Source organism: Trifolium pratense, linkage group LG6 (assembly GCF_020283565.1).
Source record: "Trifolium pratense cultivar HEN17-A07 linkage group LG6, ARS_RC_1.1, whole genome shotgun sequence".
Lineage (NCBI taxonomy): Eukaryota > Viridiplantae > Streptophyta > Magnoliopsida > Fabales > Fabaceae > Trifolium > Trifolium pratense.
Genome location: NC_060064.1, coordinates 43,425,893 through 43,443,766, shown reverse-complemented (window position 1 = coordinate 43,443,766; position 17,874 = coordinate 43,425,893). Strand labels below are relative to the sequence as shown.

At 35.4% G+C, this 17,874-nt stretch overlaps 1 protein-coding gene across 1 annotated transcript; it reads left to right on the top strand.

Moving 5' to 3' along the window:
* Nucleotides 1-1,531: 1,531 nt before the first annotated feature.
* Nucleotides 1,532-4,263, top strand: LOC123889457 (tyrosine-protein phosphatase DSP3). The gene is made up of 5 exons (XM_045938795.1): nt 1,532-2,000; nt 2,130-2,223; nt 3,451-3,508; nt 3,615-3,658; nt 3,773-4,263. Exons 1-5 carry the CDS (start codon nt 1,843-1,845, stop codon nt 4,025-4,027), a joined length of 609 nt encoding a protein of 202 aa, XP_045794751.1. The 5' UTR covers nt 1,532-1,842; the 3' UTR covers nt 4,028-4,263.
* Nucleotides 4,264-17,874: the final 13,611 nt, after the last annotated feature.

Genomic DNA, 17,874 nt, shown 5'->3' with positions numbered 1-17,874 from the left:
GGCTCTGATACCATGTTAAATAACCGATTATCCCAAAACCTTAAGGTGTTAGGATAGAGCCATATCAATGGTTTTATATTATTTCTAACATGGACTACTAGGGCCCATTTTCCTAGGAAACAGAGTGTGAAAAAAAAAATTCACCATTAAAATGTATAAGAGTGGAATGACCGATTCGAACACCGACAACTTGCATATAATACAATTTCCTGTCAACTTAGTTATGCAGACAAAGTGAAATTTTAAATGATTTTAAATTATCATAAAAAAAAAATTAACTACTAAATCATTTTTTATATATAAAAAAAAACGAACGCAAGATCCTAACAACAAATTAACATTGTAACAAATTTTCTCACCACAAAAAAAATAACAATGTAACAAAAAAGGTAACAATGTAACAAATTTCTCAAATTTCCATCGTATAATCAGAGTTTGTTATTTGACGTAAAATAAGTGTTTGTTTTTTTTTGAAGGAGTAAAATGAGAGTTTGTTATATATCATATATTTGGTGAAAAAAATGTAACAACAAAAATAAAATTGGTGAAAATTCAAAAAATAAAATCGTTTTATTTTTATTTTTACTGATAACAAAATATCGTTGCTGACATTCACCCTTTGCTTGTTTGTTTGTTTTATTTTTCTAACAGAAATCACCCATCGTTATCTTCTTGGCATTATCATTTCTTTCTTTTTTAAAAAAATAAAACTATATAGATAAATATCACTATCACATACGAGAAAGAGAAACAATTATAAAAAAAAAATACTAATAATGCTTAGTAAAATATATTATATATAAAAAAATATTGCTAATAGTCGTGAAAATTTTATACCAATATTATAATAATTAGTAAAGAAATTAGTGTACATTAATTATAATGTCACTTTTATATGTTACTTAATTTTTTTCCTCAAATATCGTTATGTTGTAATTTAACGTATAATTTTACATCACATATTCCAATTGAAATCCATTAGAATCAATAATAATTATATATTTTGTCAAACCACTTCACTACATGTATTATATTGGTGAAGAGATAAGTAGTATAAAACTAATTTACACCGGTGAATATCTATTTTTTTTGTTAAGTAGTCTAATCATTAAAAAATTTATTTTAAAGATTAATAAGTGAAGTGTCTAAAGTTCGAACCTCAACTCCTGCATATATTGTGCGATATCCCAACCAATTGAACTAAGCTTACGGGAATCAGTGGATATCTATTAAAGTGAAAGAATTATTCACGTCAAAAATAAAAATAAATGAACCAATGAAGGAATAAAAGAGTAGAAGTAGTTCTAGAATCCCATAATACAAAATTAATAGTAATAATAATAATAATAATAATAATTTTATGTACCAAAAAAAAATAAAATTAATTTCTTCAAAAAAATAAAAATAAATAATAATAATAATAATAATAATAATAATAATAATAATAATAATAATAAATAATAATCGAAAAATGAGAAATATTTGCTGCGCTTTCCCCGCACCCCGCCAATAGCAATCTAGTTGTAATCCGTTTTAGATTCAGAAAAACAAACACGATTCATTCATTAGTCACAAACAAACGAACAATCCCCAATTCTAAAACGACGCCTTAACTAACCAAATCTTCTTCTTCTATAAAGTCGAATAGAAGAAGATGGAACCTTCATTGAACAAGTTATAATTATTATTATAGCATTATTATTATTATTATTATTATTATTATTATTATTATTATTATTATTATTATTATTAGGTACTGGATTCTGAATCTTCATTCAAACTACTTCAATCACACACACACAACAACACTAACTACTATACTCATTCATTCAATTCATCATCATGGGTCTAATAGTGGAAGTTGAAAACGTTGATCAAGACGACGCCGTTTTGATTCCTCCATCCAATTTCTCAATGGTTGAAGATTGCATTTACCGATCTAGTCTTCCTCAACCTTCCAGTTTTCCTTTCCTCAGAACCCTTAACCTTCGTTCAATCATGTTAGTTTTTTTTCTTTCTTTCATTCTTTCAAAATTCTATGTTTTTAATTCTTAATTTATTGATATTGTTGATTGATGTTATATATATGGTTAGTTAGGGTACAAAATCTTATTTGGGAATTTATGCAGATACTTGTGTCCTGAATCCTATCCGGAAGAGAATTTGGAGTTCCTAAACTCACAGAATATTCGCTTATTTCAATTTGGAATTGAGGGGAAAACGGTAATTTTTATATTCTTTTCATCATATAATAATATATGTGTTTAATCATGTTATTTTCAATTGATTTATGATTCTTGTTAAAGGCTGTCATTGTTTCAATTATTATTATTATTATTATTATTATTATTATTATTATTATTATTATTAGGTTATCTGCATCCTGAGTTTTTTTGATGAAAATTCCATTGAAATATGTATTACCTCAAAGTTTAAATTCCATTGAAATACGTATGCTAACAAGTGTCTTAAATAAACTGTTTAAAGAATCTCTGAAAGGAAATTTTGTCTCCCAAATACTTGTCAAAGTAATAAATACACTACTTTCAATGCAAAAGTTTTAATTCAAAAGGCGCTTGTTGGGTCATTAGATTATGGTTTTGTGTTTGGTAGTGTAATTAGGGGAAAGAGAATTTGGGTTTTATCCTGTGAAGCCCGGATGTTCCAAAAATGGCAAAGTATCGTGTCCGATAGGTACTCGATACCGATAATCGTTCGATACACGTATCAGAGAAGTATCGTATCCGAGAAGTATTGACAATTAATATTATTTTTTTAAAATAAAATATAACCAATACTTGTCGGATACTTTTCCGATATGCGTATCGATCGAAAAAGTATCGGGCAATTAAAGCTCTTTGATGATGGAAACGTAGGAGAGGAGACGGATACAATTCGTATTTTATCTTAAGTATTGAATGTTAGAGTATGATGTTACCAACTATGTCTTTATTAGTTTTTCTCCTTGTCATGACTTGAACTGTGGACCTTCAACTCTTTAACCCTTAGCTCAACTAGCTTAACCAGTTAAGCTACCCATCCCACCCCCTTTTTGGGTAGTACTTAACTTAATATATGTAATTGTCACTTGTTTTCTTATTTTGAGTAATTTGAATGTTAATTTTTATCATTATTGATTTTAGTTATGTTTATATATTGTGCATTTATATATTTAATTTTAAATTTAATTTTTAAATAACGTATCCCGGACATATCGTATCGGGAATTTTAAAAAATTTCCCGTATCGGTGTCGTATCGTATTGGTACCGTGTCACGTATCAGGGCTTTATAGCTTTTATCATAAAAGTATGGGTTGGTCTTAGTTACTGTCATGTGTTGTGGATGGTTGTGAAATTTGAGGCATGTGGGTTGCTGACTCAATTTTGGTTTTGTCTGCCTTATTTTATTTGAGATTGAGAGTTAGTAATGAGTTTTTGTATTATTTGCAGGAAGTTTCCTTGCCCGTTCTCAAGGATTCTATTATGGAGGCTTTGAAAGTTTTGATTGGTAATGAATTTCTAACAAGCTCAGTCAACTTTGAGATGCAGAATTTTTGTACATCTATATTGTTAGTTTGCTAGATGTTTAATTCCTTCATTTTGTTTGGTTTCAGATGTGAGAAATCACCCTATTTTGATTCATTGCAAACGAGGAAAGGTATAAAGATTGACCTGCAAATTTATCTTCTCAATTCTCATTTGTTTTTTAATTCCTTCTAATCTTTTTTGTATTTGTTCTAAATCTAATGATGATTTTTTCTTCTCTATGCAGCATAGAACAGGTTCCCTTGTTGGATGCTTCAGAAAGTTGCAGAATTGGTGTTTGTCTTCTGTGTTTGAGGAGTATCAGCGATTCGCCGGTGTTAAGTCCAGGACAGCGGATTTAACATTTATAGAGATGTTTGACGTCTTAAGTCTTAGGCAGTGCCTCTACAGCATCATCTACCAGTACCAAGGTGCTTCAAAGAAGCGCAGATTGATGTACCAAGATGAGAATTTACAGAAACCTCGGCTGACATCATTTTAACTGCACCGGGTTTCGACTCCATTATTTGATTTAGTAGAATACACATACTTCATATTTTTAGGATTTCCAAAGATTTTTTAAGTGCTGTTATTAACATGCATATTTGTCTTTTGTTTGGCTTCCAAATTTAATTGTTTTAAACATCAAACAAATACATTGGTGCAATTTGCAAATAGTACTTCTTTTTACCAACGTTTATGAGATTAATTGTAGGCTTCGTAAGCCACATATCTTGAGCCTTTCTTTGTGTATAAGTTTTATTCTGTTGTTCCAAGAATCGAATCCATCTGAGTGCACATCTTTCTTTCACTCTTCTTTTCGTGTAAAAAGGAGAATGATTGATTGAAGATGTGTGTTGGTAACTCAAAATGGAGGATGAAACACTAATGATTTATAGGTCACAATCTAAATAAAGGTCAGACTCACTCTTTATATTTAAGAAAAATAAGGTAATAATGCTTTAACCAAAGTCTTACCACTACTTCTACGAAAGAAAATTCTTTTTTTTTTTTTTTTAATGTAAATATAAGTTGGAAAATACTTACATTCAGTTCCTTATGAACTGTTCATCCAGTTCTGTGTTGATTTTTACCAAAACTGTCAAAACCGTGCATTAAAGCATGCATCTTAAAATGATTCAGACAACGCATTAAAGCTATGCCTAAGGCACTGTAACTAAGTTTTCATAACTGTAAAAATGTTCCCGTGAGTTTATCTCAGTTGGTAGGGGCATCACACTATATGTGTAGAAGCCCGGGTTCGAACTCATGACACTCTACTTATTCACAATTAAGGTGGATTTTCTAGCTACTAGGCTAATTGACAAAAAAAAATTGTAAAAATAAAAACTAAAAACAAAGCAGACTAAGCTACCCTGAGCAGAAGGCAAGAATCACAAGGATATCTTCCTGAGAATGAAATCCACGTGTTCCATATTATTATTAGCTAATAGCTATTAGTGTTTTTGATTCGGGCAACTTGTAATGCAAAGCATGAGTAAAACGTCAGGGTCCGATGAATAGATGATGTACCTAATGAACATATAGAAAAACATTTCCACTATAACCAAAACAGGTGGATGATAAAAAAATTTAAACTCTTGTGGATCAGTTATTTAATGGGAGATACTAAGAACTTTAAACTGCAATCTAATTTTTGCAAATGAAGGCATGCATTAGATGAAATAAGAGGTTTGCTTTGGTCACTCTACTGCTTTCCATGCGCGTTTTACAAAATTAACAAAATACTTTTGTCTGTTACTTAAGTAGCGGATACTCCCTAAAACACTCTACCTTTATAACGTCCACTACTTAAGTAACGGATGACATTTTTAAAAAATTCTCAGTTTTATAACGTCCGTTATTTAAAATGGAAAAGACGTAAGGCACGTGAGTAACAAAATAAAATTTCATGAAATGATTAGACTTTTTTTAGTCAGAGAAATAATTAGATTAAATGGCTTTCCAAGCAAGGTGAGGTGAAAGTCCAATATGTTTAAGCCTTTAGATCATAAACTCCAAGCACATATACTTGGGGAAAAGGATTTTGTGTCGTAACTGTGTTAACACAGTAATTGATCAGGATCGTTCAATCTAAAATGAGTGGTTGAAATCTTAAACCGTGAGAAATTATAGAAATTTGTGCTGCATGATTCAAACCGTCCGATTACAAATCAAAGGCCGATATCTAAAACAGCGGCTAACCGCATGATTTTATTATCATAGACAATTTAGACCAGATACAAAAGTCCAATATATAGAGATACTACTCTATTGGGCTTGTGACAATAATAGGATTTAGATGCTCTTCAACTACTAAATCGTATGGATCTCAATCTTTAATTTTCATTAAATTTTGACACTTTATACTCTAGTATAATTGATTGACAGTTCAAATCAGTGGATGACAAAAAAATGGAGAAGAAAGATAGAAGAGGATCCGATCCAAATGCAATATACAACATATTGTTACCATCCAATATAGCTTAATGGTCCATATCAATCCTTAAAAGAAAAAAAAAAGACAAAAAATACTAAAATTTTAAATTGGATAGACTCGACAACAATTGAAAAAGAAGAGGTATAAGTAGTCACATGGCCGAACTCTATCAAGGATGAATTTGGTCAAGAACAACCCCAAAAGAAGAGAGAGAAGTTGACGGTATCAATTATTGGAATGATGATTTTTTGATCGGTTGCTCGTTAAATATGCAGTTCACTCAATGTATGCTACTATGCTTTGTAACTATTCTTAATTTGAGTCTTTAATCACTATTACATTAGTCCTTTTCAATTTACTTGATAGTATTTTAGATCATTAGTTCACTACACAGAAGTTATTGGAATTTATTAAAAAAAAAAAAAAGAGTTATTGGAATTTTTTTTTGGTTTAATTTTTTATTTTTTTTAAATAAAAAGAAAAAAAACTGAAGGAGATTTGCCTGGGATGTTCTTCGGTTGTTCCATTTAGTTTTTTCCTCAAAAAATAAGACCACCTGTCAAAATAAGGAGCATATGATAGATCTAATCTTTTACAAGTAAAAAAAATGTTGAGTTGCTCACAATCAAGTATTTTGATGATGTGGCACTCTACAAGAAAAGTTTACAATCTCTATTAAAAAACATTTTCATCATCTCCTTTAATTAAATCATTTTAATTTTAATTATCAATATATCAAATTATCAAGTTTACAATCTCTATTAAAAAACCTTTTCATCATCTCCTTTGATTAAATCATTTTAATTTTAATTATCTTTAATTAAATCATTTTAATTTTAATTATCAATATATCAAATTATCACTATATAACTTCTTAAAAGGGACCAACTAACTAAAATGAAAAATTATTAAATTAAAATGGACCAACTAATATATAAGATTTATAGAACCACAAAATATTCATGACTATTGGAATTCTTTCAATACTAATACTAATATAAAAAAGGAATCATTATATTTCAAGCAAGTGAGTCACTTTGATATTCCAAACCTCTTTGATCAATCCCTTAAAGAGCTGAATTTAATAAAAAAAAACGTCTGTCTCTCTTCATTGCAAGTTAATTGGTTCCTAAATGAATTAAAAGAGACCAATATAACCACAAAATATATTCTTTCAATACTAAGAAAAAAAAAGTGGTATGTGCTATGTATTATGATAGGTTTTTCTTTCAAATTCTAGAGCTAGAAAGTGGTATGAGCTAGAAAAACACTTTACTATAAAATGAGAAAGTTTAGTGACTAATAGGTTCACTCTCACTCTTTATAACCACCACCCCACATTCTTTTTCTACTTATTATTTCTAAATCTTAATAATTGATATTTTCACTCAATCTTTGAGCGTATTTCTACCATGGTGCTATGTATTGATATCCAACAATATTCATTTGTACTAATGTTTAGTTTTTGTTCTTCATGTGTGTCGCGGCGCGAAAAATACCCTCGAGTGTAAACACTCGAAAAGAAACAGAGTCGCCACCGAATTTTATTTATCCCAAATAAGGGAAAGGAAAATATCGACAAAACCTTGAGGGGTAGAGAAAAAGGGTTCGGGAGTTGGTTATGCGAGGGGAAGGTATTAGCACCCCTCACATCCGTTGTACTCAACGGGAACCTTTAGAGGGAAATTGTTTGTTTGCTTGAATGTGTTTTTTAATGTTTGCTTGATTACTTGTTTCTTGCTTCATCGATAGAAAAAGTTTGTTTTTATTATTATTTATGTGATTATATATGCGGGGAAAAAGGTTTTGTTTTTTATTATTGTGCCCGACAAGATGTTGAATCCTGCTCCTACGTATTCCCAGGTGCAATGGGAAAATCAGGGTTTCGTAGTTCAGGGTAAAAAATGTTTGTGGGTTGGTTGCTTTTAGACGCATGACGTCTAAGTCGCATTCTCGTATTTAAACGCTGCTTGTATGCTCGCACTTTGGAGGCTTAAGCGTGGTTTGTGTTACGGAGAAAGGATGAAAACGTCACCCGTTTTATGAAAAGAGTTTTACTTTTACTGCGCGCGAGGGCAGAGAAAAGGTTTGAGTGTGTTGAGTTAATTTTAGGAGTTTTAATGAAAACGTCCAAGAATGAGGATAATCCGAGTCACGAGCCATACGTCAGGGCCTCGAATTATCCGGGGAAGAAAGCCATACGTCAGACTAACCCCTTTTCACTCTAATTATGCTTAAGTTCTTTTATTTGATTTAAGAAAATCAAAAGGAAAGATAAAGCGGATGATGAAGTGTTTTAATGTTTTTTAGCGTTGGGGAATGGGAATGATTCAAGTCACGAGCCATACGTCAGGGTCTCGAATCATTCGGGGAGAGAAAGTCATACGTCAGACTAACCCTTTTTCATTCCAATTATGATTTGATTTGATAAGTTTAAGCAAGATAAACAAAAAACAAGCCAAGCAGACATAATATAACAATAGACATATGCATGGACTGAAGCTTTTGTCAACCGGTCAATTTTGCTTAATCGTGATTGTTTAGAAAAAAATAAGAATGAGAATAATTCGAGTCACGAGCCATACGTCAGGGTCTCGAATTATTCGGGGAAGAAAGCCATACGTTAGACTAACCCTTTTTCATTCCATTTATTTTAATTGTGGAGGTTTTTTCAAGTAAAGGAGTGTTTTTGAGAAAACAAACTTCAAATGAAAGTATCAAATCAAGTAAATAATCCAAACATTAAATATGAACTTATTAAAATAAGCTTGAGAGGTTTTGATTAATTAATAACTTAACTAATAATCACTTATTTAAGTGTTTAACCATTTAAGCACTTAGTAACTTAAGCACTTTTAATCAAACAACTAAAATGGTTACTCACTTAATCAAGTGTTTAATTAATTGACTAATTAATCAACAACTCAAATAATCATTTCCAAATGATAAGCACTTATATAAATAAGCACTAAAAAATAAGCAAAAACGTAACTAGGGGTGCAAAAATGGGTTCTGGGGGTGAAGCAATAGCAATCTGCAACACCAGGCCCAGCCCAGACTAAATTTCGTCCAAACAAAAAATATAAACCGGAGAGGATCCAGTGTGGCATGAGAACAGTGACGCACAGTAAACGTCATGGATCTGAGCCTTTGATTAAATCAGACAGCTGTAGCTTAAAACTCACATAACAGATCTCGGTCCTTGGATTAATCTAACGGACGCGTTTTAAAATGGAGGGAGCCAATGACGTGTCGCCACGTCATCGTCTTCAACCTCCTTCACCTTCTTTACGATGAAGAACAACAAAAGGGAAGCCATGAAAGAGCTTTGAAGCTCACGGCCAACAACAACAACTTGGCCAAAACTTCATCAAAAATTACAAACTTATATACCGTTTCGACCGAAATATTGCGTAGATCATGATTACAAACTTAGATTTTTGAAAAGGTGTTTGTATCGCAAAAAAAGTTCGAAACTTTAAAACCCAAAAAAACTTTAAAATTCACATTTCTACGAATTAAACAAAATAAATGGTTGGAAAAGCTTCAGTAGGTGTTCATGAGTAAAAAACGTTAGAAACCTACTTGTTTTGAGGCTTGTTTAGGTGGGTTAACACCTACTCTTTTCTTTGCTATTTTGAACTTTGAGTAAGCTCCTCTTGACGGTTTTCCTTCGTTTTTATTGTTGTTTCAAGCTACTGGAAGTGTTTAGAGGCTTTTGGGTGAAGAAGATTGAAGTTTGGAAGGTGTTTGAGTCAATTTCGGATTTTGGAAAAGTGATGAAAAGAGGAGTTTTTTTTTGGTTTTTTCCTTCTCCGTTCTTCCCTCTAAAATCGCCTCCTTTTGTTCTTAATTCTGCTCTCAATTTATAGAGAGTGTTGCTGAGATCTCATGTCCAGTGGATAAAATGGAGTTTGGATTTTCTATTGTTTTGGCACAAAATGTGGTTTTGGCAGGGATCAAAAGGGAATGGAGTGACTGCACTTTTGCTTTGAGTGTATTCATGGGGAAGACTGGACTTATTTTGGGAAAAAATCATGAAAAGAAGAAACTGAAAATAAGGGATGGAGGAGGCGCATAGCAGCAACAACAGTCTTGTTGTTGTTTTTCTCTTCTTTTTTTTAAATTTTTGATTATAATAATAATAATAATAGAAAATAAGTGAAAAATAGAAAAATAATTGAAAAATAAAAAAAAATAATTGTAAAAAGAGGGTAGGACAAAATTAGGGTATGACAGCTGCCCCTATTTAATTATCTTGGACCCATGAGTATGAATGACCTTTGTCTTCATAATCTTGAGGTGCAAGGTAATTAAATACAAATGCCCTAATTTTGCTCCACGGAGAAAAATGAATTTGATGATGATAAAGAATGAGATCCACTTCCCTGGAAAAGTCGGATACTCAAGGTAGAGATGATTCTGATTTTATTCAGCCGCCCACACTGAAGGTCAATCCCTTGATCCGTGATTCGATCTTATTCAGCCGCCCGCACTGAAGGTCAATCCTTGGTTTGATCTCATTCAGCCGCCCACGCTGAAGGTCAATCTTTGAAAGTGATTTTATCCAGCCGCCCACACTGAAGGTCCATCTTCTTTTGATCTTATTCAGCCGCCCACACTGAAGGTCGATCCTCTTTTGATTTTATTCAGCCGCTCACACTGAAGGTCAATCTTCTATTTTGATTTTATCCAGCCGCCCACACTGAAGGTCCATCCACTTTTGATCTTATTCAGCCGCCCACACTGAAGGTCAATCTCTTTTGATTTTATTCAGCCGCCCACACTGAAGGTCGATCCACTTTTTGATCTTATCCAGCCGCCCACACTGAAGGTCAATCCTTGGTTTGATCTTATTCAGCCGCCCACGCTGAAGGTCAATCTTTGAAAGTGATTTTATCCAGCCGCCCACACTGAAGGTCGATCCACTTCTGATCTTATTCAGCCGCCCACACTGAAGGTCAATCCTTGGTTTGATCTTATTCAGCCGCCCACACTGAAGGTCAATCTTCTTTGGATTTTATCCAGCCGCCTACACTGAAGGTCCATCTTCTCTTGATCTTATTCAGCCGCCCACACTAAAGGTCGATCCTCTTTTGATTTTATTCAGCCGCTCACACTGAAGGTCAATCTTCTGTTTTGATTTTATCCAGCCGCCCACACTGAAAGTCAATCCCTTTTGATCTTATTCAGCCGCCCACACTGAAGGTAAATCCCTTTTGATCTTGTTTGCCACTTCGCTTTGTAAGTTTTGAAACTCAACAATGGCTCTCCACTTTGCTTTGAAAGTTTTGAACCCTGGATGCTCCGCTTTGAGGGCTTTGCAAATTGATACTCCGCTTTGAGAGTTTTTCAACTTTGGTACTCCGCTTTGAGAGCTTTTGAAATACTGGATACTCCGCTTCGAGAGCTTTGCAAATGGATACTCCGCTTTGAGAGTTTTGCAATTGGAGACTCTGCTTTAAGAGCTTCGCAAGTAAGGTGATCTTGAGATCCCACCGGGAATAAGATAATCTTGTTCAGCCACTTTTGCTGAAGGTTGATCCTTACTGATGAGGTGATGCTCTTCTAGGAGGTTCTGCTGGGGATGTCCTTTTAAGATATCTTGTCTGAGGATTCTTCAAAAGACTTGTTGGGGAGAAAGCTAGACATCTTTCAATTCAGACTTGCTGGGGAAAAGGTGACTTCACCTTGCTCGAGATTGAAGGCTGAAGGTTATACTCTATGGGGAGAAACCTTTTGAATCTGCTTTTATGCATGCATGCTTTGGATGATGCAATGATTGTTTATGTATGTCTTAATGCTTAAAGATGCAAAGCTAATGCAAATGAATTTGTTAATTCATGATATGCATGATATGTCTTTGTTTGTTGGGCATATTGTTGATACATGAGATGCATGAATGCATGAAGTGGAATGCATGACTAGCACATGTGATGATCATTGGGACGAGTAGAAATTGGATTTTTTACGAACGGGTGCTAATGACAATTGGGCTTAAATGTGACCAATGGTGCTTAGGCTGCAAAGTGGGTGCTAATGACAATTGGGCTTAAACTTTGCCAATGGTGATTAGGCTGCAGAGTAGGTGCTAATGACAATTGGGCTTAAACATGTGCCAATGGTGATTAGGCTGTGAATTGGGTGCTAATGACAATTGGGCTTAAACGTTGCCAACGGTGATTAGGCTGCAAAGTGGGTGCTAATGACAATTGGGCTTAAACATGTGCCAATGGTGATTAGGCTGTGGGTGGTGCCAAGCGAGGTTGGGCTTTTAAGGGTACCAATAATGATTGGATTTTGAGTTGGTGCCAATAACGATTGGACTTTCAGGGTGCCAATAATGATTGGACTTTTGAGTGGATACCAATGACAATTGGATTTTTGATTGGGTGCCAATAACGATTGGACTTAGCTGGGTACCAATAACAATTGGATTTTGGGTGTGCCAATGACGATTGGACTTTTGAGTGGGTGCCAATAACAATTGGGCTTTGGGTGTGCTAATGACGATTGAACTTTTGAGTGGATGCCAATAACGATTGGGCTTTGGGTGTGCCAATGACGATTGGACTTTTGAGTGGGTGCCAATAACGATTGGGCTTTGAGTTGGTGCCAATAACGATTGGACTTTCAGGGTGCCAATAACAATTGGATTTTTGATTGGGTGCCAATAACGATTGGACTTAGCTGGGTACCAATAACAATTGGATTTTTGCTTGAGGATATTTGATTTGCTGTCTAGTCTCGAGGTTATTGAGTTTGTGGTATGGGGCATACCAGATGAATGAAATGACATGATTAATGCGTGATGTCGATTTGCTAGAATGAAATGATATGATTAATGCATGAAGATGATTAGTGCGATGATTTGCATGTTACTATGAATGCCCCTGCAGTGGGTGAGGATTGGTTTAGAACCGGTGAATGCTTTTCGGTGACAAGGCTTTTTGTGGAAAGATGGTGGTGTTGTGTTAACATAATTCCCGACGCCTATTCCGGACTCAACAGTTGTGGATGTATGCTAGATTTGGCTTGGCCGCCTTGAAGGTATGAAGAGGAGTTGCCCCTGTGTAACCTGTCTTGCCCCAGTCAATTGCGTCTTTGAAGTGATTAGCCAACTCACTGATATTGGTGCCCCTTTTCTAGGAGGTATGTTCTTTGATTAAACTGGCATTTTGGAGGTGCAACCCTGATTGCCCCATTCTTGAAATGTTTTGGCCGGACCAACGAGATCTTCAGGTGCCCCTAGTCACAAGGGTTCACTCTTGATTGTCAGGATCCCAAGGTGGTTTGCCCCTAATTAGGAACATCTTGAACCAGTTCGTTAGGTTTTGAACACCTGGGTTTTGATGCAGCTTGCCATGATGTGATCTTGGGTCACTTTCCCCACATTGAATAGCCTTCCTAGGGAACATGCCTCTTGGTTAAATGAAGTCCCGAGATAGTTGCCCCAGATTGGACCGAACTTCTTGCTGATCACTTGGTGACCGTTCATAGCTGAAACTTCCTTATTGTTAAGTGCTGATTTGCAGATAAACCTGTTTATTCAAAATAGTAATTCTAATGCAATGTGCATGCTAGTTTTGAAATCAATATTGAGATGAAATTGATGTATAGTGGATGAATATTTGTGGAAGATGGTGTGAGAGCATGATATCAACACTGATGATTAACAAAATATCTTGGGAGTCAGGTTAACTCAACATTGCTATTGTATGCTTTCAACATAAATCTTGCTTCAATTAGGTCTTTTGAGGGTTGTAACGTGGTCTGGTTCACAGTTTCTGAATAAAAGGATATAAGGCTCAAAATTGTATTTTAAACCCAACCAATTCTCCTTGATGTTCTTCAGTCCTACGTTCAATTAATCCAACCTATGCTCTCAAGTTCCAAGCGATTTTGGAAATGCGATGGTGAGGATATGATGGCTTAGAGGTCAATGATGTCTTTTGACGTGACAGTCACTTACTTTTTGTTTTGGTCATATAACTTTGATTTCATTGGTGACACTCTTTTTTGTTTGTAATCCCTAATTTTTGCCTGAACTATTTTTGAGTTTTTAGTCCACCGGGATGCCCTAATTTTTGCCTAAGTCATTTTGAGTTTTGACTTAGCGGCCTTTTCTTTCTTCTTTTTGTTGGAGAATTGTGACTGCCTTGATAAAGGTCGATGAAAACAAATTCTCTTTTTGACTCTCTTTTATTTCCTTGAGATTGTGTGATGTGTTCAAGGAAGGAAATGTGATTGATCCTCGAATGAGATGTTCTTCTCTTGAAACTCGAACGCATGGTCGAATTAACTGAACACTACCCTGCCCCGGGTTAAAAATGCGGGTTTTTTCGTATAGAAAAGAAACACCAACTTCTAGGCTCAACAGGGGTGACTACGGATTATCTTCCTTATTTCTCCGGTGTTTGAGGATTGAAACAATGCCTTACATCATCAGCAAAGTTTTATCCGAAAGCATACTCTAGCAATTTTGGTTATTTCGTTTTTCGTCATTCCCTCTCCAATCTTTGTTCAAACAGATTTGATAATGAAAGAAATGAAATGAGTGAAATATATTTTTTTGCTTTCGTGAGAAGAGAGAAAAGTGAATGGACATGAAAAGATTAATTTGAAACATGCATACACATTTTATTATGATTACTATTGCGAATAAACAAGTTTAAGCACAAATCAAACTTTGCAAATAGGAAAATTACAAAAATGAAAACAGTCTAAAGATAATCGGTCCTTGAGCTTGATTCTTGTTTGACTAGTCGATAACCTTTAAACTCTTAGACGGCCTTAGAGTAATCCGGCAATGGACTATCTTTCACATCTAGCCTGTCTTGCTTGAAGGTCAACAATTGTTTATCAATAAGCTCTTGCACTTTCTTTTTGAATTCTCGGCAGTTGTCAGTGGAATGACCTTTGGTACCGGCATGGAATTCACATTTAGCCTTAACATCATACCAAGCTGGGAACGGCGGGGTCATCGGTTTCAGAGCCCTAGGAGTTACCATTCCGGTGTGCACTAGATATGGAAAAAGCTGACTATATGGCACAGGAATTAGATCGAAGACCTTTCTAGCTTGCTTCAGAGTCCGCTGCGGTGTGGGATTCATAGGCACTTGCATTGTCTTCGGAAAATAGTACCCTTGAGGTTGCTGGGAGTAGGGGGTATGAACAGGCATTGATGAGCAAAATTGAACTTTGCTGACATTGCTTAGCTTGTCCATTATTTCCCTGAGCTTCTGATGGGTTTCCCCAATATGGGCATTAGCAATGTTTGCCCCAGGATCAACACTTGGCATTCCTGAATTCTGGTAAACAATCTTTGGATTTTCTTGACTCTTTTGAGGTATGACAACCCTCGGTAAAACTTGATGAGCTCTTGGCTGACTAGCAAAGAAATCAGTATTGGTACTCATTGGCGCTTGGATGACTTGGGCGGCGACAGGCCCATCATTAGACAAATACATGTATCTTGAAGAAGTGCACCCAACTAGTAAACCGACCGGAGGCCCTATCACATTTGACGAAGAAAGATCCATTGATGAGTTTGCCCTTACTGCTGCAGCATTCAGTCCCAACACATGTTGTGGAAGCAAGTTGAGATTGGCTAACACCTCCAAGACACTGTCCAATTTGACGGCCATTTGGTCCATATCACTCCTTAGGGCGTCAAGTTGTTCTTGCCAATTTTCCATGATTTGCTTGGTGACGTTTCTTGTCCAATACCGGCGTCGGGAATATGACTGGTTATAGGAACGAATGGAATGAGATGCAACTTATGAATGAAAATGCATGCGAAATTCTTTTCTTTTTGGGTCATTTTGGTTTAAGGGAACCATAGACACATGGTTATCATAAGCATTTCGGGATACAAGAAAAATTCAAACTATTTCTTCCCATGATTTAAAATTTTATGCTTATGTAACTAGTGTCTGTTTAGTTCCTTGAAAACCAAAATATACATGCATGATTATTGTTATGGATGCATCGATGAAAATAGTATGTCATGCAGCAGATCGGGCGAATTAGGACATATTTGGTGTAAGTTTTGAAGGCCAACGGCTCAGAGTTACCTGCAACCCATCCCATTCTCACATGTTTGTTCTAGGTTTGACACGGGTTCTAGAATCATAGATAAATCTTAGGAGACGATGTTCGTGTTGCAACAGCTCATAACAAACATCCCCTAAGAATGAATCTCATATACAAAGGTTCCTAGTAACACGTTTTGGGATTCTAGGTTAACTAAAAAGGTCCCTAGAGTCACGGACCCCACAAGAAAACATCGGTCCTACGAGCCATACGTCAGGAGAACCGACATCGTCAAGGGAATCTACTCTAGGTGGGGTATCATGCCAACCTTACGAGCCATACGTCAGGAAGGTCAACAATGATCCACCGTTATGTCCTAAGTTTTCCTCAAGTCCGGGTGTAGGACTTTTCACTCAGTAACCGGTAACCGGCCCAAGTGGGCAAAAGGAAAAAGAAAGGAGATGAAGCAGAAGGAGCAGATACAACAAATAATATCAAAGCAAGTATGCAATAAAATATTAAAAGCAGTAAAACAAAAAGCAAATATGTAAATAACATACACATTAAGGCAAACAAACGAAAAACCCTCTAAATTAGGATTAACTCTCAAAAGGTTAGATTTTCCCCAGCAGAGTCGCCAGCTGTCGCGGCGCGAAAAATACCCTCGAGTGTAAACACTCGAAAAGAAACAGAGTCGCCACCGAATTTTATTTATCCCAAATAAGGGAAAGGAAAATATCGACAAAACCTTGAGGGGTAGAGAAAAAGGGTTCGGGAGTTGGTTATGCGAGGGGAAGGTATTAGCACCCCTCACATCCGTTGTACTCAACGGGAACCTTTAGAGGGAAATTGTTTGTTTGCTTGAATGTGTTTTTTAATGTTTGCTTGATTATTTGTTTCTTGCTTCATCGATAGAAAAAGTTTGTTTTTATTATTATTTATGTGATTATATATGCGGGGAAAAAGGTTTTGTTTTTTATTATTGTGCCCGACAAGATGTTGAATCCTGCTCCTACGTATTCCCAGGTGCAATGGGAAAATCAGGGTTTCGTAGTTCAGGGTAAAAAATGTTTGTGGGTTGGTTGCTTTTAGACGCATGACGTCTAAGTCGCATTCTCGTATTTAAACGCTGCTTGTATGCTCGCACTTTGGAGGCTTAAGCGTGGTTTGTGTTACGGAGAAAGGATGAAAACGTCACCCGTTTTATGAAAAGAGTTTTACTTTTACTGCGCGCGAGGGCAGAGAAAAGGTTTGAGTGTGTTGAGTTAATTTTAGGAGTTTTAATGAAAACGTCCAAGAATGAGGATAATCCGAGTCACGAGCCATACGTCAGGGCCTCGAATTATCCGGGGAAGAAAGCCATACGTCAGACTAACCCCTTTTCACTCTAATTATGCTTAAGTTCTTTTATTTGATTTAAGAAAATCAAAAGGAAAGATAAAGCGGATGATGAAGTGTTTTAATGTTTTTTAGCGTTGGGGAATGGGAATGATTCAAGTCACGAGCCATACGTCAGGGTCTCGAATCATTCGGGGAGAGAAAGCCATACGTCAGACTAACCCTTTTTCATTCCAATTATGATTTGATTTGATAAGTTTAAGCAAGATAAACAAAAAACAAGCCAAGCAGACATAATATAACAATAGACATATGCATGGACTGAAGCTTTTGTCAACCGGTCAATTTTGCTTAATCGTGATTGTTTAGAAAAAAATAAGAATGAGAATAATTCGAGTCACGAGCCATACGTCAGGGTCTCGAATTATTCGGGGAAGAAAGCCATACGTCAGACTAACCCTTTTTCATTCCATTTATTTTAATTGTGGAGGTTTTTTCAAGTAAAGGAGTGTTTTTGAGAAAACAAACTTCAAATG

What these genes read in the sequence shown, in the direction of transcription:
- LOC123889457 (XM_045938795.1), top strand. Translation starts at nt 1,843, where the DNA reads ATGGGTCTAATAGTGGAAGTTGAAAACGTTGATCAAGACGACGCCGTT. An exon ending in CTTAACCTTCGTTCAATCAT is followed by an intron (nt 2,001 to 2,129) that starts GTTAGTTTTTTT and finishes GAATTTATGCAG; the next exon opens with ATACTTGTGTCCTGAATCCT. An exon ending in TTGGAATTGAGGGGAAAACG is followed by an intron (nt 2,224 to 3,450) that starts GTAATTTTTATA and finishes TATTATTTGCAG; the next exon opens with GAAGTTTCCTTGCCCGTTCT.